Source organism: Ovis aries, chromosome 16 (genome assembly GCF_016772045.2).
Source record: "Ovis aries strain OAR_USU_Benz2616 breed Rambouillet chromosome 16, ARS-UI_Ramb_v3.0, whole genome shotgun sequence".
In the NCBI taxonomy this organism is placed as follows: Eukaryota; Metazoa; Chordata; class Mammalia; order Artiodactyla; family Bovidae; genus Ovis; species Ovis aries.
In genome coordinates this window covers 35,296,452-35,321,175 of record NC_056069.1, presented here as the reverse complement: position 1 = coordinate 35,321,175, position 24,724 = coordinate 35,296,452, and the positions used below count along the sequence as shown (strand labels likewise).

General features: G+C 38.5%; 1 protein-coding gene across 2 annotated transcripts in view; it reads right to left on the bottom strand.

The window, feature by feature from the left end:
* Window positions 1-349: 349 nt before the first annotated feature.
* The window catches only part of C9 (complement C9), a 66,051-nt gene continuing 41,676 nt past the window's right edge, over window positions 350-24,724 (bottom strand). The window contains exons 7-11 of one of the 2 annotated variants that reach the window (XR_009596783.1): window positions 20,276-20,516; window positions 17,397-17,522; window positions 14,873-15,051; window positions 4,322-5,987; window positions 350-2,734 (exon numbers count right to left, since the gene is read on the bottom strand). Coding sequence is in view for 1 of the 2 variants with exons in the window: in XM_004017026.5 (XP_004017075.3) it covers window positions 5,772-5,987; window positions 14,873-15,051; window positions 17,397-17,522; window positions 20,276-20,516 (762 nt within the window). In the remaining variant the exon portion in view is untranslated. The remainder of the gene's footprint in view (window positions 2,735-4,321; window positions 5,988-14,872; window positions 15,052-17,396; window positions 17,523-20,275; window positions 20,517-24,724) is intronic. The other variant, XM_004017026.5, reaches the window with a different exon arrangement.

Below are 24,724 nucleotides of genomic sequence, written 5' to 3'. Positions count from 1 at the left end.
AATAGTACTGACGAACCTATTTGCAGAGTAGCAATAGAGAGATACACATAGAGAACAGACTTTGGACAAAGTGGGGGAAGGAGAGGGTGGACAAACTGAGAGAGTAGCACTGAAACATACACATTACCATATGGAAAATAGATAGTCCATATCTATTTTCTGTATTTGCTGTACAACGCAGGGAGCTCAATTTGGTGCTGTGTGACAACCTAGAGGGGTGGGAGGGAGGTTCAAGTGGGAAGGGATGTATGTGTATCAATAGCTGATTCATGTTGATGTATGGTAGAAATGAACACAACATTGTGTTGATTATCCTCCAATTAAACAATAAGTGAAGCAGTGAAAAAAATTTGCTTTTGAAATTATTTGTATTGTGATCTCTCAATAATCATGTACATTCTTTAGAATTTCTTTTAAATGAGGAAAATTAAATTTATTTACAAAAGTGTGAAAAGTTTATTAATAAAAAGAATATAAATTAGTGAAGACATAAGAATTGACATTTAATTAAATTTATTTATTTATTAATCATAAATTAGCATTTAATTAAAATTTTATTAATTTTGAGTTCACATTTTTCCCTTGTAGTTCGAGCCTTTCTTCTTTTTCTTCTCCTTCTCCTCCTCGTTTTCCTTCATCTCCTCTTTCTTTTTACTTAAGGACTGTCAGAACTTTTCAAAAACTCTCAGATTTTAAGCACCATGCTGTCTAATGAATAAAAGTGTACAATCAGCTCTGTTGATTAGCTTATTATGTAGGCTGACTTATCTAACACAATTCATAAGGCTATGTATTAAGTTTGGCCATATGAAATTCCTGGGTTTTGTTTTGTTTTTGGTAAAATATGACTGAATAGAGACAATTTCACATGATTTAAGTTAATGGTTTTTGGTTACAAATACATTTTTTCCTCTGGAAGTGTAGAGTTAAATCACAAAGCTAAGACTTAAAAAGCAGAGTTCTGTGCTTGTCGTAGGTGTTCGGCAAATATTTGCAGAATGAATGCGTGCTCGTATTCACGAGTGACTGAACAAGACACAGGAATGTAAACAAGAGCAAAATTGCATGGTTCAGACTAGTGGTAATGGAACTGCCAGAACATATTCATCATATGAAGAACTGTGACAATTACTTTAAAGTCTTTTTAACCAATATTGTCTTTTTAATTCAGTTTTGTTTTGCTAGCCAGAGATTGGCATTAGCTGCGTGGGAAAGAAGTCCTGGCGTACCTCACTGCTGACTCCTCATTAGGGAATAACAAATGGGAACATCGTGGCAATTGAAGGAGAAAAAGAGGCATTGTGGATTTAAGAGAGAGACTTCAGAGGTTGGTAGGATTTTCATGAAGCATGTTGCTTTTCATTTGGCAGCAAGAACTGTCTCTGGAAGGTGCTGGTGTTTTTCTTTCCATATGATCCCAGGGAAACCAACAACTCTATTTTTTTTTTTTTTTCCCCCAACGGCAATCCTAGAGAAAAACAAAGGGGATTATCAAATCTTAATGATTAATAGAGCTTCAATGTTGGGTCAATCCACCACCCGTCAATTTACTCATCCTTTTATCCTGTTGAACTATGATATACCAGATACTGTCCAGGTGCTGGGAAGACAGTGCGGTTTAAGATATAAGATGGATTTCCAAACTAGAGGGGATGTTCATCTGGTGTTGGGAGAGTAAATGTGATTAGCGCTAAAAGAGCAGGGGGGGCTTGCTCAACACATAGCTAGAGAACGGATGCCTGGAGATGCTGGAGGAGATTTCATCAGAGGTGTTAACTGACCTGGGTCCAGAACAGAGGTTTTTAACCTTGGCTAAATAGATTGGAATAGCCAGAAGATTTAAAAGAAGAGAGAAAGAAAAGCAAAGGTAGAGAGGGAGAGAAAGAAGAAAAAAAGAACCATGGCAACCCAGGATCCACCACACAGGTTCCAGTTTAATTGATTTGGGGGTGGAGATCTGTTTTGTTATATTTCTATTTTGCCCTTAAAAAAAGCTAATATGTTAATATCAGGTTAATATTGATACAGTTAGCAACTAGATTGAGAACCATTGGTCTGGGAGAAGTAGAAACACATAAGGAGAGGGAGGTTGGATTCGTTGAAGGAGGAGAAAGTTGCAGAGTCTTCCACCCTAAGTAAATAGTAGGCGAAAAGAAAGATGACATCCTAAGGATTTCAGCCTCATGATGGGGGTCAGTCCAGTGTATGTGGAAATGTGGAACGGAACATTCTGTAGAAAACTGGATGCCTAGGAGTGCTTCCATGAGGGAAAGAGTCAGCAAGAAGGGTTTCACTGTGGTCTAGTGTCTCAGTGAGGAACTCACGGTTAGGTGTGAAAAGTCAGCCAGAAGACACCGGTGTTTTCAAGCATGTGATATGTACAGGAGGAGGGACCTTGATTGTCATTATCCATGAATACAAAATGTAGACTCCAAATCAAGAAATTTACATGAAAAACTGGTGCAAAGTGATAAAAACAACAGGATATCCCTAGAGACAAACAACCCTAGGATTACAATCTCTACCCAGAATACACAAGGTTCCCACAGGAAACAAATTTCACTGAAGACCAGGCCTGATATAAAAAAACTATTAATACTCAAGCAAGAAAAAAATGCCATGTGAATGAGTACGTGTAGAAACTATATATTCTAGGTCGATCTGAGAGAGACTTTTATATGAACATGTTTAGCATGTTCAAAGGGCTTCCCTGGTAGCTCACTAGGTAAAGATTCTGCTTGCAATGCAGGAGATCCAGGTTTGATCCCTGGGTGGGGAAGATCCTCTGGAGAAGGAAATGACAACCCACTCCAGTATTCTTGCCTGGAAAATCCCATGGACAGAGGAGCCTGGCAGGCTATAGTCCATGGGGTCACAAGAGTTGGACATGACTTAGTGACTAAACCACCACCAGCATGTTCAAAGAAATAGAAATAGGAAACATCCAGTAGGCCAGAAAAGAAAAAAACAGACTTAAAAAAAAAACCACTCAAACAAATAGAAATTAAATTTATTTATAATTAATTATAATTAGTTTATAATTAAAATAAATTTGAGAAAATGCTCATTGGTTATAGGATATAGTCTATATGTAGCTGAAAAAAATAACTGAAAAATTAGAAGACAGAGCTGAAGAAATTACAGAAAGCTGAAGAATATTCCACATATAGAGAAACAGGTAGAAAACAGAGGTCCTGAGTATGAATTTTTTGCTACAAATGCTGCTTGGAATACAGAACATAAGATTGACATTTTAGATAGGTGAGAGACAGAGTTAGTATATAGGATAAATCAGTTATCCTAAAATTTCTGAGAAATATTAACATGTATATTGTCAGCATATTTGAGTTTCCGTGTTTGCTAAGAAGGGCAAAAGATGCTTGTAATACGAATTTTTTTAAATTTTCTTTGTAAATGCAAAAAAATTTCTGTCAGTTCCGTTGTGTCCGACTCTTTGTGACTCCATGGACTGTAGCACGCCAGCCTCCCTGTCCATCACCAACTCCCAGCATTTACTCAAACTCACATCCATCGAGTCAGTGATGCCATCCAACCATCTTATCCTCTGTCATCCCCTTCTCCTCCTGCTTTCAATCTTTCCTAGCATCAGGATCTTTTCAAATGAGTCAGTTCTTCGCATCAAGTGGCCAAAAGTATTGGAGTTTTAACTTCAGTCCTTCCAATGAATATTCGGACTGATTTCCTTTAGGATGGACTGGTGGGTTCTTCTTGCAGTCCAAGGGATTCTCAAGAGTCTTCTCCAACACCACAGTTCAAAAGCATCAATTCTTTGGTGCTCAGCCTTCTTTATAGTCCAACTCTCACATCCATACATGACCACTGGAAAAACCATAGCTTTGACTAGACAGACCTTTGTTGAAAGTATGGTTGAATGATAAACTTGAGGCCGTGAAATCTTTGAGGAAACTGAATAATTGTTTCAGACATTTTGTTGTAGGAAACTGCTTATTCCATAAAAAAGTAAGTTATGATTTTCAAAAGAAATTAATCTAACTAGCTAATCTTGTGATAATGAACAGTTTAGCTAAATCTTACTTATCTATTAGGATTCTAATTAATTCTATCAGAATGAAAGACCTAGCAAATCCTCAGTTTTAGAAAGATGGCTAAAGTTGTTCCTCCTTGAAAAAAGCAAAATATTGAAATATAATTTCAGATGATTAGCTGTAAAAAGTGAAGAATCTGTTTTCTTGGTCTGGAGCCCACCAGACTTCTTTGTCCATGGGGTTCTCCAGGCAAGAATACTGGAGTGGTTGAAATTTCCTTCTCCAGGGGAATCTTCCCAACCCAGGGATTGAACCTGAGTCTCCTGCATTGCAGGCCAACTCTACCATCTGAGTCACTGGTGAGGATAGTAAAGTTAAAATTAAAAAATTAAAATTCAGTGAATACCACTTATAGAAATTAAAAAAACATCCAAAACAACATTGGATATTTTCCCATTGGCACAGATGTATTTGGAAAAAGTGAAAAATATGGACCAGAAGGAAACACTCCTAACTTAACGAAAGTGACTGTAAGGGGAGGAGGGTAAAAGAAGGCGAGGAAAGGTGAGGAAGATTAAGAAGTACAAAGTATGAGTCAGGGGTACAGAATGTACAGTGTAAGGAACGTAGCCAATAACTATTTAATCTTTCTATGGTGACTGATGATAACTAGACGTATCATGGTGATTCTTTTGAAATGTATGGAAATATCAAATAACTATGTTGTGTAACAAGAACTAACAGAGTGTTATAGGTTGATTACACTTCAACACCAACCAACCAACCAACCAAACTCATAGGGAAAGAGATCATATTTGTGGCAACCAGAGGATGGGGGTAAGAAGAGGGGAAATTGAATGAAGATGGTCAAAAAGGTAAAAATTTCCAATTATAAGATAAATAACTACTTTGGGTTTCCATTTCCTTTTCCAGGGGATCTTCCTGACCCATGGATCAAACCCAGGTCTCCTGCATTGCAGGCAGCTTCTTTACCATTTGAGCTACAGAGAGGACCTCGGGATATAAGGTACAACATGGTAAATATAATTAATACTGCTGCACATTATATGCAAGTTGTTAATGGAGAAAATCCTGAGTTCTCATCACAAAGAAAGCATATTTTTTCTAATTCTTTAATCTTGTATTAATAGATGAGATGATGGGTGTTCACCTAACTTACTGTGATAATCAGGTAAGTGAAATGTAAGTCAAATGATTATGTTACTCAAATTCATACAGTGCTGTTCATCAATTATATATCAATAAAATGGGAAGAAGATAGTAACTGTATCTGAGTTGTGTGGGAGACAAGAATCAACCTGGGCTTTTTGCAGGGAGATGATGTGGTACAAAGTACTCTATTATTTTTCTTATAAAGGGGTTCTGAAGTATTTATTGCATATATATATTTACATATACACACACACATATTCACATGGTGAGTTCCTGGATGTTTGTTATACTTCTGTAAACTTTTCCCTTTATGTAAAATTTTTATAACTAAAAAAGTAATGCAATCATTACAATTTATTGTCTATAGCCCTATTTAGAGGAAAAGGTAGAGGTTAACTGTGTGCTAAATGACGCATAAAGGCTGATTTGTCCATTTCCACTATTCGTTCCATTTTTATCTTTTTTTATATGGCTAATCTAGAAGCTTAGTGAAAATTAACTGAAGAACTAGCTTTCAAATTAAATAACTCCCAAATGCATATTTTTGTCCTTAATGATGTTAAAGAGGTTGTTCTCACCTTTAGAAATTTTCTATTTTTTTATTTCACAGGCAACTCCCTTGAACTCTTTTAGGCAGGAACACACACATTCTCCGTCCAGCAGAACCACAGTCCCTCCGTTTTGGCACGGTTCGCATTTCCTTGAACTAAATTCATTGATGTAGTCTTCAATGGCTCTTTCCAAATTTTGTTTCTTGAGGTGCGCATCTTTCATTTTCACTGGAATCAGATCATATATTGGAGCCAGCTGCAAGACAGAAAAACGTTTAATTTTAGGTCTTTTCCTACTGACTAATATTTTAGTTTATGTGATATTTTTGACTAAATTATTTATTCTTTGATTCATTAATTCAACAAAGGCTTATTGAATGATTATTATTGCCAGCTATAATGTTAGCTTCTAAGACTTGGTGGCTCAGATGGTAAAGAGCCTGCCTGTAATATGGGAAACCTGGGTTCAATCCCTGGGTTGGGTAGATCCCCTGGAGAAGTAAATGGCAATCCACTCCAGTATTCTTGCCTGGAATATCCCATGGATGGAGGAGCATGACAGGCAATGGTCGATGGGGTCACAAAGAGTTGGACACATCTGACTGACTGACAACAACATGTTAGCTTTTAAGCCTATACTAGTGATCAAAAGTAGCTATGATCTCTGTAACCATGGAGATCCTATTATAGAGATAAAGTGTGTTAGTCACTCAGTCATGTCCAACTCTGTGTGACCCCCATGGACTGTAGCCCTCCAGGCTCCTCTGTCCATGGGATATTCCAGGCAAGAATACTGGAGTGGGTTGCCATTTTCTTCTCTGGGAGGGTCTTCCCGATCCATGGATCAAACCTGGGTCTCCTGCATTACAGGTGGATTCTTTACAATCTGAGCCACCAAGGAAGCCCATTATTGAGGAAAGGAGACTGATACTGCGAGATAATTTACTGACATATGTATGGTGAATCTTTTTTGCTGCCTTTTTTCTGTCTCCCCCTTCCAGAAGGTAGACAAGTGCTTGCGATCTCTTGTCTAAGAGGAGGTTTATGTGTAATGCCAAGTCCAGAATGTCCCTAAACACGAATATTTTATTACCTTTGAGGGAGAGCTTTCCTCCAGTCTAGGAAGAGGATAGAGTTAGCATAATTTTCAAGTAGCGGGAACCATAACTAGATCTCTAACAGCTGTTTTGGCAAGTAGCAAAATCTTTGAAGGGCCCCCAGGGAAGGTGGCTATCAGGGACCAGGCTACAGATTTGTCAGTGTCTCCAATACACAGTCTTGGCATGGAAAGTTTGAAACCACTTGATGTCAAATAAGCTTGTAAACTTTAACCATGAGGTCATCAGGGTGACCACAATGGACTAAATACTTACATATGTCATATCCTTATTTCCCGACGAGAAACATCTGGATAAGCAAGAACCACCCTGAACCCATTCAACAAATGAATGACCAATGAATTTTCCAGCAGAAGGAAGAGTGGAAATGTCAAATTTAATCATACTTAAATAAATGAAGCAAAGTGATTTATTTTGTACCCTTAAATTCCTGGAGTAAGATACATAGTTGCCACAATTGAATCAGGGAAGTTTGGAAAAGCTTTCCTGAGAAAATGACTATGAAGTTGAGATTTGAGGGTGTAAAGACAAAAAGACTACTCTAGTAATATAGTGCAGAGTTTAAAAAAATAATTCTTACAGTAATGTTACATATCTAACACAGATAGAATATATAGAGTTATGTTTCATAAATCTATATAAACCATATACGGGCTTACCAGGTGGCACTAGTGGTAAGAACCCACCTGCCAATGCAGGAGACATAAGAGACTTGGGTTCAATCCCTGGATTTGGAAGATTCCCTGGAGGAGAGCCTGACAACCCACTCCAGTAATCTTGCCTGGAGAATCCCATGGACTGAGGAGCCTGGCAGGCTACAGTCCATAGCGTTGCAAATGAGACCCTTTGGTGGCATAGTACTTTGAAATGAGATAGCAAAATTTAGAAGAAATGAGAATCTAAAGACTCAAGAAAGATGAGATTAAAAAATATACCACAAATTCCTGCAGAAGAGTAATGATAGATTAAATAATGTTAACCAATCCTTTTTTTGAGGACAACGAGAAAAGCTGAACAAGTAAATAAAAGTGAAGTTTAAAAATCCACTTGAAGACCCTGGAGAACTAACAAGATAACAAAATATGACTAGGCTAAGACCAGGGAGGTGGTAGAAGTTCAGTGAGGTGAGATCAGTACTTTTGGGTTAACAGTCTCCTTGACACATTTCTTAAATCAGGAAGAGGAGCTAAGAGGTAGGGCAGCATGTTACTGGGCTGGGAAAAGATTGGAATTCAGAAACAACAAAGGTAAACAAGTTGTGTTTTTGGCTGAGACTCAAGGACCAGAGCCCTAGAAGTAAGTGGGAATTGGAACTGAGGAAGCCCTGGCAAAGAATGCAGCCAGTTTAAACATAATCCTGAGTCGGTACCCCAGAAACTTTAAAAATATACATATGTATTTTCTTTGGAAGAAAATAAAATCACCTCAAGCCTCAAGCTACTCTGATAGAATCCCTGGCAATATGGGAGATATGAGTTGGATATCTGGTCAAGGAACTAAGATTCCGCATGCCATGGGGCAACTAAGCTTTTGTGCCTCAGTTACAGAGAAGCCCGCATACCACAACGAAAGTTCCTGCATGCTGCAATTGAGACTTGACACAGCCCAAAATAAGTAAATAAAAAATAAAATAAAAAACTAGAAAAGGGACTTCCCTGGTGGTCTGAGCTTCTACTGCAGGAAATGCAGGTTTGATCCCTGATTGGGGAACAAAGATGCCCACATGCTACATGACACAGCCAATAAAAACCAAACTAACAAAAAAGAATGCTACTGGAGGGTGAAAGTCCTCCAGTGAAAGAAGACATCTGTAACACTGTTACAGGAGAATAGGCTCATATCCTGAATACATCAAGAACTTCTACAAAGTCCCCACAACTGTCCCTCAGTGGAGTCTTTTATGAATTAGCATGTAGGATTCAGATTCCAACTCTGACATATTTAATTGGAAGAAAGAAACCCCTTAACAGTGTTGCCACATTAGCACAAACAGCATAAGTATGTGGTGGAGTTATTTTGATTTTCACGAAAAGAAATCCATCTTGTTTTTACCCTTCAAAGGAAAGTCAAGGCCAGATAACTGAAGATACAGGATTAGAGGGTCACAGAGAAAATACAGTTTGGATGAAATTCGTAAACAGTGTTCAAAGAGATAAAAAGGAAGGACAAGCAATGGTAAATAGTTTCAGAGGAGCCCCTGGAGTCAAGAATCCCAAAAGAAGACAAAGAACAATGAAAATGCACTTCTTGAAGTTTAAGAGCCACATTTTTTCCCTCCAATGAACTTTGGCCTTCTGTTAAGTAAGAAAACAGTTTTCATTTTTCTCCCATACTAGCTAACTGTTCTCTTTCTATCATTTTCAGTAGAAGTTTCTTTCTCCCAAGTAAAGATGTCATAGTGAAAAATCTGAATCCTACTGCTAATTCATAAAAATTATGAATTTTCAGTAGATGTAATCTATCATGTGACATGCTTAAAATACAATGAATTCACAATATAGTTTGATATTAACTACACTTAAGTTTCTTGATGTCCACTTAATGAAACTATATGAACCAAATGTAGTTTGTTGAAAAAGTGTTTTGTTTTAAACTGCTATACAAGGGAGTCAGGGATGATGTCACTATAACTAATGACCGTAGTGTAGAACATTGGTACCACAGCTCTTTAAAATTCTTCTGATGTTTTTTAACATCTGGTGCATCATGCTAAGAGTTGCATGATAAACAAAAATGGTAGATCAATTAATTCATTCTTACTCAAAGTTGCTCCAGAAAGAGCTGAATAGAACTTGATATGTGGGTGGATAAGAGCTGCTGAGGGAAATGAGGGAAAGGAGAATTGAGAATGCATGGCGAAGGCAAGTGAAGGCAAAAGCAACAAAAATGCACAAAAGTCATGCAGGAGGACCCATCAGTGCACAAGGTGAGTCATAAATTTGGTTATATTTTTGCAAGTTGAATAAGACAACTGGATTTTAAATTACATGCATGTAAGAAAAGCTCACTTGATTCCCAAGAGAAACAAAATGAACTTGAAACTGAGAATGAACAGTGATATCTCCCATGAGTTCTCATAAAGGGGACGTTGTATTATGTAATATCCTTTCAGTAAATAAAGCAAGCGTAAATTAGCTTTTATAATGCAAAAATAAAACTCTGCAGGAAGTCAATATGCTATATGCTACCTATACTGATTGATCTCTACTACTACTGCTCTGGAGGAAATCATAAACTTTATATCTCTCAGGCAATCCTTACTAAATGTAATTTCACTCAGTTGACATTTTAATAACTAGTTTGCGGCAGTAAGCTGAAGAAACCAAAGTTCAGGTATTCTATTGAGGCAAAATGTAGGGACGTTTATGTTAACATTCAGGCAAGAGGGAAATGGGAATAGTATATTTTCATGAAAGCCGAAGACTATGACAAAACCAGTACTGGAAGGGTGACCTAGCTTATCTCCTCTTCAGAGAAGGGCTGAAGGACAATTCTTGGGCTGGGCCAAGACACTCCTCAAGAAGTGATCTGGGGTCTGCTGAAACACACACAAACAACAGGGTAATCAAAGCGACAGTATTATACTTAATAAGCATGGTCATAGTTACTTTAGTGTGGAAAATAAATAGAAATAAAACCAAGTGCTTTGCTTAGAAAATCTCAGTAACATATTTAAGCAGCTTTTAATTTAGACTGATGTAACTTCCTCATGTTTCCTCCAAGAGAAACTCTTTGCAACATAAATACCTAGATAATTGATGTAGATTGCTGCTGCTGCTGCTGCCTACAGAGAATTAAATATAAACCAGTTTAATATGGGTAGGGAGGGGCTTTTTCCATTTTCTGCATAATTGAATAGAAAGGCCAGTTATTTTATTATGGTCATCCCAGTATTTGGACATGCCATAATACACAGACTATTGTCAATTACCAAAGAATAAATCCATGACTATAGATTGTTCAGTTATCTCATGGAAATGCCAGTTAACCAAAGGACCTTACATTTATAGGAGCAAAATAACTTGGAATCTATTTCAAGATTAAATTAAGCTTTATCTCAAGTCTCTTTAGAGGTTTAAAAGCCATACAGAGTCAAAAAGTTCATATTATTTTACTATTTTCTGAATTTCTTCTCTAATAAGATGAATTTAAGAAATGTTTCATGGTGGACTCACTAGGGTTGACTTTTTCTCAGGGAGAACATTAATATGAAAAATCCAAGCTTCTAATTCTTGAAGAAAGAAACATACAGATATTTTAGATAAAATGCCTGAATGAAAGTGAAAGTCACTCAGTCACGTCTGACTCTTTGCAACCCCATGGACTATACAGTCCGTGGAATATTCAAGGCCGGAATACCGGAGTGGGTAGCTTTTCCCTTCTCCAGGGGATCTTCCTAACCGAGGGATCAAATCCAGGTCTCCCACATTGCAGGTGGATTCTTTACCAACTGAGCTATCAGGAAGATGAAATGCCTACTAGTCTAAAAACATGGGACAGTTGTCCTTAAAAATAGAATAAACTGTATTTTGCATCCAGCCAATAGTACTGAGCCAACATAGCTGATGAATGTCTTTGAATAATTCTAGTAAATTCAGTAGTAAGTCTTCAGCAGATACTTTATTGACTTGAGATTTAAAAAATCAGCAGCTCTAGGATATTCTGGAGCGTGATGTCAAGTAGGCCTTAGGAAGCATTACTACAAACAAAGCCATTGGAGATGATGGAATTCCAGCTGAACTATTTAAAATCCCAAAGATGATGCTGTTAAAGTGCTGCACCCAATATGTCAGCAAAATTGGAAAACTCAGCAGTGGCCACAGGAGTGGAAAAGGTCAGTTTTCATTCCAAACCCAAAGAAGGGTAGTGCAAAAAAAATGTTCAAACTACTGTGCAATTGCTCTCATCTAACATGCTAGCAAGGCTATGGTCAAAATCCTTCAAGCCAGGCTTCAGGAGTACATGAAGTGAGAACTTCCAGATGTGCAAGCTGGATTTCAAAGAGGCAGAGGAACCAGAGATCAAATTGCTGACACTTGTTGGATCATGTAGAAAGCAAGGGCATTCCAGAAAAACATCTTCTTCTGCTTCTTTGACTATGTATAGCCTTTGTGTGGATCACAACAAACTGGAAAATTCTTAAAGAACTGGTAGTACCAGATCACCTTACCTGTCTTCTGAGAAACCTGTATGCCTGTCAAGAAGCAACAGTTAGAAGTGGACATGGAACAATGGACTGGTTCAATATTGTAAAGAAGTATGACAAGACTGTATTGTGTCATCCTGCTTATTTAACTTATATGCAGAGTACATCTTGCAAAATACCAGACTGGATGACTCACAAGCTGGAATCAAGACTGCCAGTGGGAATATCAGCAACCTCAGATATACAGATGATACCACTCTAATGGCAGAATGTGAAGAACAATTAAGAGAGTCTCTTGATGAGAGCAAAAAAGGAGAGTAAAAAAGCTGGCTTGAAACTCAATATGAAAAAAACTAAGATTATGGCATCTGGTCCCATAACTTAATGGCAAGTAGAAGGGGAAAAAGTGGAAACAGTGTCAGACTTTATTTTCTTGTGCTCCAAAATCACTGCAGATGGTGACTGCAGCCATGAAATTAAAAGACACTTGCTCCTTGGAAGGAAAGCTATGACAAACCTAGACAGCATATTAAAAAGCAGAGACGTCACTTTACCAACAAATGCCCATAGAGTCAAAGCTATGGTTTTCCCAGTAGTCATGTATGGATGTGAGAGCTGGACCATAAAGAAGGCTGAGTGTCGAAAAATTGATGTTTTCAAACTGTGGTGCTGGAGAAGACTCTTGAAACTCCCTTGGAGAGCAAGGAAATCAAACCAGTCAATCCTGAAGGAAATCAATCCTGAATATTCACTGGAAGGACTGATGTTGTAACTCCAATACTTTGGTCATCTAATGTGATCAGCCAGCTCATTGGGAAAGATCCTGATGCTAGAAAAGATTAAAAGCAGAACGGGAAGCGGGTGGTAGAAGATGAGATGGTTGGATAGCATCACTGACTCAATGGACGTGAAACTGAGCAAATTCCGGGAGATAATGGAGGACAGGGGAGCCTGGCATGCTGCAGTCCATAGGGTTGCAAAGAGTTGGACAGGACTCAGTGACTGAACAACAACAATAGAATATGATAAATTATTATTAAGACTTCCTCAGAGAACAATCTTGGATCCATACAAGAACAGTTGAACTTTGCAGAGATGAGAAGACAAGTCACTTTTGATGTCCTTCTGAATGTAAGGGTAGCGCAGTGGGAAAGACTTTGTCTGCCAATGCAGGAGACACAAGAGATAGGTTTGATCCCTGGGTTGGGAAGTTCCCCTGGAGGAGGAAATGGCAACTTGTTGCAGTATTCTTGCCTGGAGAATTACATGGACAGTGGAGTCTGGTGGACTACAGTCCATAGGGTCACAGAGTCAGACAAGACTGAGCATGAATGAATGCATGAACTGAATGTAAACTTCTATCTAAATCAATTATTTTCTTGTTTGTTTGGCACTTGGCTTGTAGGATCTTAGTTCCTGCACCAGAGATCAGACGTAGGCCCTTGGCAGTGAAAGTACAGAGTTCCAACCTACTAGATCACCAGGGAATTCTCAACCAATTATTTTCCTGTTTAAGATCTTCTGAAAGATTTATTTCACTGAGTTCAAGATAATGAGTATAAATATTTTTTAAATATGACAAAATAAAAGTGGACTCTTGTGATTTTAATTTTGGTTAGCTTTTTTCTTCTCTTTATCCTAGCTTTTGAACAAAGTTTTTGATGTCTTTCATGGATGTGTTTGCACATTTACAACTGGCTAGATTTTCATAGATTTCCATCATAATTTTGTAGTTTCTGAGTTTCTCAATCACATAAATGAGATAGCTTTGGTAATTTCATTCCCTTTAAAGACAGTAATGAAGAATGAAGAAACCCAGTTCTCCAATAACTAGTCCTAGCAAAAATGTCAACATGTTTATAGCTCAAGTTAATAAAATGGAAGTATGGGTCAATCAAAGATAAATTTGACCTGAGGGAAGAAAATTGTGAAACTGACAGGGAAAAACAGCTCAGACAGTAAAGAATCTGCCTTCAAAGCAGGAGACCTGGGTTTGATTCCTAGGTTGGGAAGATTCCCTGGAGAAGGGAATGGCTACCCACTCAAGTATTCTTACCTGGAGAATCCCATGGACAGAGAAGACTAGTGGGTTACAGTCCATGGGGCTGCAAAGAGTCAGGACTGAGCAACTAAAACTTTTACTTTTCACTTTTGTAGAAGAAAGTAGGAAAAATACTTTCTAACAATATCAGGAACAAAATAAGCAGTAAAGGAAAACACATACCTTTTTAGTTAGCTTGGGGAGAGAATGATGAGGCTAAATAACATTGTCAGTTATATTTTCTATTAATAGTTATAATGCCATTTTTTCCCCTTAGGAGTAAGCACCAGACCGTAAAGTCCAAAAAAGTTTATAAACTGAAGACTATTATGATCAAGAAACAAAACGGGAAGGATTTCCTAACCATGAGAATTTCTCATCCTTGGTCTTACTTTCTGAGGACTTATGACCTTTTCTTTCACACAGGCCCTTGATAAATATAATTCTCCTATGTTGAAAAGGGTGGTATGATGTCACCTGAAGGCAAGAAACAACCAGCGCAGATGGAAGGGAACTGACAATTCCTGGGCAACTATTTTGTACCAATCTGTGCCTAGTCTCTATATAAGCAATCATACTAAGTCTTCAAAGTAAACACGGAGCCCTGGAGAACTCAGCATTGCAGAAGTCAGAAAATACGACACATCTAGAGAGGAACAGACACTGAGACTCAGTCTGCGAGGGTCTGATGCCCCTTCCGCACCTTTCTTCTATGCCCTGCTGCTTTCAGGGATGGGGTGCGAGTGAGTGACTCAGATACTCACATGTCTTTCAGATGAAGTTACATTTAGTCAGAAAATGACAAAATCTTCTATTTGAAAATAAGTATTTCTTACTTTTTGGCTTATGAGCACCGGAGCATCATTTAAGGAAGAGGCCCAATTTACAAAGTCAGTCACATTAATCGTTTTGGCTCCTCTGAGAAGTTTCTCTTTCAGTTCAGTTGCATATTTTCTGGTCCCTCCTCTTATGAATGTAATAACATCGTCGAAGAGGTCAGCCTCTGGCTTCGTATCTGAGAAGAGAAAGACAACATAAGTAAAGTGTGTATAGTTCTGTGATATTTGATAAGTATTTATTGAACCCTTTCACAAGGTATAGCTCTAGTACATTTATTGAATTTTACTTATAAATATTACTTAGGTAATTTGTTCACCCCAAATCTCCAAGGGTAATTTTTACACTTGACCTTAGCCAAAAGGCCAAGAAGAAATCCAAGGATAATTTTTATTAGTAGACAATTATAGATTTCAATCTTTTTAAAGAAAATATAAATGGAATGATATTTAAGATACATTAATAATTGAAATGAACATGAACTTGGGCAAACTCCAGGAGATGGTGAGGGACAGGGAAGCCTGGTGTGCTATGGTCCATGGGGTCACAAAGAGTTGGACATGACTGGATGACTGAACACACACAATGCAATAATTTAAAGTTCATCACCTAAGCATGGGTACACATGGGGACATGAGTTTTTATTAAAAAAAAAATTATTTATTTTTGGCTGCGCTGGGTCTTCGTTGCTGTATGGGCGTTCCCTAGTTGTGATGAGCAGAGGCCAATGTCCAGTTGCAATGCATGAGCTTCTGATTGCAGTGGCTTCTCTTGTTGCAGAGAATGGGCTCTAGAGCACATGGGCTTCAGCAGTTGTGGTGCGTAGGCTTAGTTGCCCCACAGCATGTGAAGTCTTCCCAGACCAGGAATTGAACCCACATCCCCTGCACTGGTGGGTGGATTCTGAACTACTGGCACCACCAGGGAAATCCAACACGAACCTGGATTGCATGCATTTTTTGTTGAAGCCTTACCTTCATAATTATATTTTATATAAATTTGCATTAAGACTATTTTAATATTATAAAATATAAAGAATATGAAAAAAGAATAAATAAACACAATTTTTTCCACCACATTTTTTGCATATTTCTCCCTCAGTCTCTCCCAGACCAAAGCACTTTTAAAAAGATTTGGGTGAATCATTTAGAGCTGTGAATTTTTTGAACTAAAAATCTAATTCCAAGATGATATTTTTATCCTTCCTTATTTTTATAGATGAGAAAACTGAACCTCAGAGACATGGAGTGACTAGCCCAAGCTTCAGGGTCAGATTTTGAAATTATGACATTTGATGGCAAGGTCAGCTTTCTTCTCACTTCGGCAGTAGTTTCCATTCACGACCACATGTTTGTGACTGGTATGCTTTTAAAAATATTAGGTGTTCCTCTCCTCTATTTCTCCACTATCAGCTGACTCTTTAAAGGTGTATCTTAGGCATGTGCATTTCTGAGAATGTTCTCAAGTATTTCTAGTCAGAATGAAAAATTGAGAACTCCAGTACCACTCTTGATTATAAATCTGCCAATGATTAGCAACATAGGTAATATTTATACCAAGCAATTTATATTTCTTTAAAAAGTTATGTACTGACTTAATGTTAAGGATGGATTAGGGATTTTCCCATTTTCACCCAGTTTTATTGAGATATAATTGACATAAAACACTGTGTAAGTTTAAGGTGGACAACATAATGACTTGACATACATATATATATATATATTACAAAATGATTGTCACAAAGTTTAGTTAACACACATCACCTCATATGGTTACAAAAATGATTTTTTCCTTATGATGGGACCTTTTAGGATCTATTCTGTTAGTGACTTTCAAACATATCACACAGCAGTGTTAACTAGAGTCATCATGTTGTATATTACATCCACAGTATGTGCTTATCTTATAACTGGGAGTTTGTACTTTTTGACCAGTTGGGTGAGGATGAATTAGGGATTTTGAGTCAGGTGGAAAATTAGGGTGTTAAGGAGATGGCTTTGGCCTTCTCCTCTCTTGATGGACACAGACAGCACCTCCTCTAGGCCATTCAGAAGCTTTGTTAAAATTAGCGGAAAATAAAGAAAACTTTCCTCAAGATATTTTTCTACTATTGGTATTCTACCATTGTCATGGTAAATCTACAAATCTACAATGACCACCACCAGAGCTGTGCACTTCAGGGCTCAGCCACTGAATATATGTCCCCAGGTTACTTGTGTTTATAGCCATTTGGGAAACACTATAAAGATAAAACAGTTTTGGGAAATTTCCTGGCAGTCCAGTGGTGAGAACCATATGCTTTTACAACCAAGGGCCCACGTTTGATCCCTGGCCTGAGAACTAAGATCCCACAAGCTAGTGTGGCTCAGCCAAGAAAAAAAAATGTGAAACAGCTTTAAACGCTTTTAGGTTTTTGTTTTGTTTTTAAATAAAGAGGAGAGACAATAAAGAAGACTCATATGACAGGGCAGTTCTCATGGACATTTCTTCCTTCTTTTTACCCTAAAGTTAAATCATACTTACCCATTTGACCCATACCCTTCTTTGAGCAAAGTTTTGAATCAACATTTCCTGTAACTTCAACTCCAGCCTTCAGAGACAAATCCAGATCAAACCCGAGGCATCTCTGTACGTCCCTCACTTCAATACCTGTTTAATATATTTAGTTGGAAATTATTCGATAGTATCTATCAATATCATCAATAAATTCCAATGTTGTAGATTCCTAGACATTATTACTGAACTCAACTGTAAGGTTATATCTGCCCCACTTTGCCCTCATACTAGAATCTAGTGGTCTCCTTTGACTTTGCTTGTGAACTTAATGGTAAAGGACAAATATATTTACTGCTTGTGAAAAAGGACATGAGTCAGACCAGGGTGGTTATTTGAAGACCTTTATCTCTAACACCATAAAAGGGAGACAATGTCTAACATGTACTGAATGATTACGTGCCCAGCATCATTTTAAGTATTTTGTGGAATTGACTAACTTAATCCTCACATTAACCTCTTGAGGTAAGCTTTATCATTATCCTCATTTTACAGATGAGGGTACAGAATCATGAAACAGTTAAGGAACCTGCTTTGGGCAGATGATTTAAATACATGACACTTTGTTCTAGTCCTGTGAATACTCTTTAGTAGACACTGGTCATGGGAGCTGACTCACTGCGGTGTGTGGATGCTCCAGTGATAAGGAAGAAAAATCGTAATATTTACTTGAGTATATAGGAAATTATCTCTTTAGGAGTAACTGCCCAGGCCTCAGATCATTGACCCTATAGTTTTTGCTCTTATTTATCATTTCTGATCACACACACGTATATAAACATGTAGTCGTTTGTCCTGGAAGCCAAAATACTTTATGAAAAAAGAAAGGGATAGGCTAAGTTAATCCCATTGTGGATTAGAATCTCAAAGTGAAATTTAGAAGTAGATATCTGGGGTATTTAGTCATTCATTCATTCAGCAAGTGTCTTTGGTGTACCCATAATTAGTGAGAATTTAAGAAATGTTCTGTGGAATTTTCAATGGGAAAGGAGGAAGGAGAATAAAAATGGAAGGCAATGCTAGAAATTCAGAATACTAAATTTCCATCCTTAACACAAGAAACATGAGAATTCTAAGATGGGGATGAAAATACCTAAGTGACCCCAAAGCTTAGATTCTCTACCTCAGCTGTGGACCTTTCCATGACCAGACAGAGTCTGGACATCCCACACCGAGGTGGAGGATGTGACTTGGTCCATGGGTGCGGCAAAGTAGAAAAGTAAGAAGAGTGATTCGCTCTTCAAAGACCCAGGGTTGACCTAATCATCTTTGTCTACTAAGGCCAGAAGGTACATAGATGTAAGTAGGTGGCTCTGAGTTATCCATGATGAAAGATTTCAACCTGTGGGGTTTTTCACCAAAGCAACTCTTAGCCTGAAGGGCTCTTTGTGATTTGATCACACTTCTCTTCTGACTTCCAGGTTATTTAAGACACATCCCTTTTGAGCCCCTTCCCCACATGATATCTATCAATATAGCCTACCAGTCAGGGCTCCTAGAGACCTATTTATACCGTCTCTCGGGAACAGCCTTGGGAGGCAGTATAAGCCAAGAAACATCATGCTCCACTTCCCCGGCAATGCTTCTACTGGTCCAAGACTGAGGCATCAAAAGCAATTGGTTCTGGCCATTCATATTCGTTTCATCTACAAAATGTTTATCCACTGTGGGTACAGGTCAGGCTTTAGGATCAGAACTGAACCCCCCTTTTATTTTCACTTGATACAGCCAGAGGCTAAGAAGCTGTGGAAGTGGTTTTGGCAACATTTCCTTTGCTAAGAGATACATCCCCAAACTTTGAGAACAGAGAAAGGAGATAGGCTGACATCTATCACCTCTTTAAAGAGTATTGTAATTAGCCATAACTACCCACAAAATCAATAATTAAAACTTATTAACATAGAAAATTTGCATTTAGTTTATTTTTAAAAGGCTTTGAAGAAGTCTGTAGGCTAGGATTTTAATTATGTAGCTCACAGACCTATTCTGTACATATGGCAGACACTGATGATCAATAAGAGTCTTTTCTATGATTTCAACTGTGGTCAGAAACCTACTCAATATGGACCCAATTCAACTACCACTCTATGGTTAGAACTGTCATCATATGGAGTAAAACTGATTTTCCATTCTTGCTTTAGACTTATATGTTGTTACCACTGCTTCTTCCTTCCACTCTGGGAGAAACTTTATAACATTTCCTTTCCACTTCTCAAGAATACTTTGAAGATAATTGGCACACATATAACTGAACCAGTCTACAGATTAAGCAAAAGGTTATATAAACGGTGTCTCTTGTACTTTCTTTTCCCTTGTAAATAGAGCTGTGGACTGTGCTAAGTCGCTTCAGTCAGGTCCGACTCTTTGTGACCCCACGGGCTGTAGCCCACCAAACTCCTCTGTTCTTGGGATTCTCTAGGCAAGAATACTGGAGTGGGTTGCCATGCCTTCCTTAGGTCTATTCCCAACCCAGGGATAGAAGCCGTGTCTCTTAGGTCTCCTGCATTGGCGGTGGGTACTTTACCACTAGCCCCACCTGGGAAGCCCTTTGTAAATAGCGCTTCACTAAAAGCAGCATCACTAAATAATATTATATTGCAATACGAATTTGTGCATTTCTCAGTAGCCTTGCTGAGTAGTACATGGCCAAATGATCTTGTTTGAGGTGGAAGTCAACTTGCTGTTTGATAGGATTTTAGAGGCCAAAAGGCAGGAAAAGATTTTTTTCAAAGAAGCAGGTTATAGAACTCTACCACTATTTTTAGTGCTAACCACTGGAAGAGGTTAGTGCTAGAGACAGTGGTTGATTCAAACAACATTGGAAGCTAGAGCTCTATTTCTCAGTATACCTTTCTGCTCCATGGACTTTTTATCCAAAACATATATTAGTTCATAGAGTCCTCCAAGAGACCCAGAGCTACTGTAGTGGGTTCCATAGGTTTCCAAAAATGCAAAATATTCCCCCTTTTCATAAGCAGTCGGCAGAGCATTTATAGAATCCAAGAAAGTTGTTTGCAGCATGACATCCCGACTTCTCATCACAAATCTTCCCAGGTGGACTTTTCCTTTTACATGCAGAAACGCCTTTTCCTTTATTGCAGAGCAGAAGAAAAGAAACATGAATTTTATCACCCTTACTTCAAATTCAAAACTCACAAAATTTAGAATTTCCATTGTCAATATGCTTTTTAGCCATGACAACAAGGTAACACTTTAACCCATTTGAATGACAAAATTAAAATCCCATCAAAAGTGTTGATGAAGATGTACAGAAAATAGAACTCTCATGCATTGCTGGTGGAAGGGTAAATGGTGCAATCACTTTGGAGAACTGTTTGGCAGTTTCTAAAAATTGTCAACACTCCCACGGCCAGCAAATTCATTTCTACATAAGATCAGTAAGAGCAGTTCACAAAAAGATCTGTAAGAGGCTTTTATAGCAACTTTGAGCAGAATAGCTTAAAATGGAAAATGACAAATGTCCACTGACAGGAGAGTCAATAGACAAGTTGTAGTCTATTCACACAAAAGAATACTAGTTAGCAATAAAAGGGAATGAACTACTGTTACAGGCAACAATACAAATAAATCTCAAAAATATTTTCCTGAGTGAAATATATACCAAAGAGTTTATACTGTATGTGTGCGTGTGTATATGGTTGTTTCAGTCATGTCCAGCTCTTTGCAACCCTATGGACTAAAGCCTGCAAGGCTCCTTTGTCCATGGGGTTTTCCAGGCAAGAATACTGCAGTGGGTTGTCATACCCTCCTCCAGGGGATCTTCCCAACCCAGAGACTGAACCTGTCTCTTACGCTCCTGTGTTGGCAGGAGGGTTCTTTACCACCAGTGACACCTGGGAAGCCCATATACTCTATGACTCTATTGTATTTATATAAAGTTCTAGAATAGGTGAAACTAAGCTGTGGTCAGAGAAATCTGGTCAGCAGTTGCCTCCTAGGTGGTAGGGGATTGATTCAAAGGGCACGAGGGAATTTTCTTGAGGTGATGGAAATATTTTGCATTTGTTTGAGGAGGTGGTTACAAAGGTGGATATAACAGTCAATGGAACTATATGCTAAAATATTTTCATTTTATTTTATGTAAATTATACCTCACTAAGGCGATGGCACCCCATTCCAGTACTCTTGCCTGAAAAATCCCATGGACGGAGGAGCCTGGTGGGCTGCAGTCCATGGGGTCGCTGAGAGTCAGACACAACTGAGCGACTTCCCTTTCACTTTTCACTTTCAGGCATTGGAGAAGGAAATGGCAACCCACTCCAGTGTTCTTGCCTGGAGAATCCCAGGGACGGGGGAGCCTGGTGGGCTGCCGTCTATGGGGTTGCACAGAGTCGGACACGACTGAAGTGACTTAGCAGCAAGGTGACTTAAAATGTTAATAGAAGGATATGTAGACATTATATATGAAGCCTAATCTTATTTTACATACAAGGAAATTGGGATACAAAGGTATCAAATTATTTTCCCCAAATCTGTGGCAAAGATTGGTACTGAAAACCTGGGTCTCAGGCCTTTCTGTGCCTTCTCCTAAGTCCTCTGAATCTTTGATAACAGGGAAAGACAGACAATATTTGAAGAAGTAGTATTAAAGTCAATCTAAACACCTCAGCACTTAAATGTTCCCAGGGATGATGGCTTACATTTCCCAAGGAAAACTGGGGCAGCGACAAAGAGCTAAGTGTGATCAATGCTATAGACTGTCCTAGGCAAAATTAAACCACAATTGAGATCCTAGGATTTTGTGGAAGGTTCTTTTAAAGTTTTCCTGCTGTAGTTGTGGTGAACACCTGTTGATTGCATAGGAGTTTAAAACATTTTATTTTTATTTTTTAAAGGTGAATCTTGGTATGTATGAACATCACAGCAAATTTTTTATGTTTTAGAAGCACAACTGTTTACACTGCAGGACTTAACTTCAACTGATACTGGGTGATTCAGTATCTAACAAGAATCTTAAAGAAACTTATTCCGTCTTTATATGTTTTCTATTTGGTGAATTGCATAATCATTCTTAACAGAATCTCAAAGATGCACAAATCATATTTGAAATTCTTTTCATTTGCTGAAATTGAGAGGTGTATCTTGTCAGAAAGACATTATATTCTTTGGTTCAGCTTATGTTAGAGATAGATCTTAGATCATTCCCATCCAAATCCATTCTTGTTTCTTCCATCTTAAGGGAATAAAAATAATTTCTAGGTTTTACTTGCCTGATCACTTGCCATCCATTTCTTTGCCTTCACTGTGTTTAGTCTCTTAGTCATGTCCGACTCTTAGTGACTCCATGGACTGTAGACCACCAGCCTCCTCTGTCCATGAGGATTCTCCAGGCAAGAATTCTGGAGTGGCTGCCATGCCCTCTTCCGGGGATCTTCCCAACCCAGATATTGAACCCAGGTCTCCCGCATTGTGGGCTGATTCTTTACCACCTGAGCCACCAGGGAAGCTCAAGAATACTGGAGTGGGTATTCTATCTTCTCCAGGAAATCTTCCCAACCCAGTAATTGAACCTGCATTCAGACCTGAATGCAGGGGTCTCCTGCATTGCAGGCAGATTCCTTACCAGATGAGCTACCAGGGAAGCCCAGTTAGAAGCAAAATTCCTTTAAAGAGTTTTCTAGTCTGGTTGTTTCCATTTCTTCTCTTCCCATTTTCTCTTAAATCTAACCCAGTCATGCTGCTGCCCTCTCCACTCCCAACAAAGCTTCTCTTTTATTCAAAACCTCTTCTGAAGGTGCCAGTGATCTTTATAATGCTAAAGCCAGTGGTCACGTCTATATATCCTCTTTCGTATATTAGTACATTTGACACAGTTCATCACTCTTTTCTTTTTTGCCATCAAGAATAGTGTTTCTCAAACCATACAGTGTAAATATCTAGAGAATCTTGTCACAATGCAGTTCTGACTCAGTAGTTTTGTTGTAGGGTCTGAGATCCTAATTTCCCAGTGACATTGCTTCTACTGGTCACACAACACACTCTGAGTAATTAGGTTCTATGGCATTACCCTGGCTACATTCTTCTTTCCTCCACTCCTCGTTCCCCAGACCACTTTCTATTGAAGTTTCTTGAGTTTAGTCTTTGATCTTCCCTTTTCTAACCACACTAATTTTTTAGTGGTCTCGCCAAGGCCTGCAACTTGAAGCACCGTCTATATATTTTGTTGTTCAGTTGCTTAATTGTGTCTCACTCTGTGGGATCCATGGATTGTAGCACACCAGACTCCTCGGTCTTCCACCATCTCCCACAGTTAGCTCAGATTCATGAGCACTGAGTTGGGGATGCTATCTCATCCTCTGCCACCTACTTCTCCTATTGCACTCAATCTTTCCCAGCATCAGGGAAATGAGTGGGCTCTTCTCATCAGTTGGCCAAAGTATTGGGGCTTCAACTTTACTAACCATCCTTCCAACGTATGTTCAGGATTGATTTCTTTTAGGATTGACTGGTTTGATCTTCTTGCTGTCTCAAGAGTCATCTGCAGCACCACAATTCCAAAATATCAATTCTTTGGCTCTCAGCCTCCTCTATGGTTGAACTCTCACATCCATACATGACTGCTGGAAAAATCATAGCTTTGACGATATGGACTTTTGTCAGCACAGTGATCTGTCTATGCTGTCTAGATTTGTCATAGTTTTCCTCCTAAGGAGCAAGCGTTTTTTAATTTCATGGCTGCAGTCAAATTCTGCAGTGATTTTGGAGCCCAAGGAAAGATAATCACTTCTCCTTCTTTTCCCCTTCTACTTGCCGTGCAGTGATGGGACCAGATGCCATGATCTTAGCTTTTTCATGTCGAGTTTCAAGCTAGCTTTTTCACTCTCCTTTTCATCCCCATCAAGAAGCTCTTTATTTCCTCTTCACTTTCTGCTCTTACAGTGGTATCATCTGCATATCTGAGGTTTTTGATATTTCTCCTAGCAATCTTGATTCCAGCTTGTGAGTCATCTAGCCCAGCATTTCACATGATGTACTCTGTATATAAGTTAAATAAGCAGGGTGGCAATATATAGCCTTTTTGTACTCCTTTCCCAATTTTGAACCAGTCAGTTGTTCCACGTAAAGTTCTAACTCTTGCTGCTTGACACATATACAGGTTTCTCAGGAGATGGGTAGGGTGGTCTGGTACTCCCAACTATATAAGAATTTCCCACAGTTTGCTGTGATCTACAAGGTCAAAGGCTTTGGCATAGTCAATGAAGGAGAAATAGATGTTTTTCTAGAACTCCCTTGCTTTCTCCATGATCCAACAGATGCTGGCAATTTGATCTCTGGTT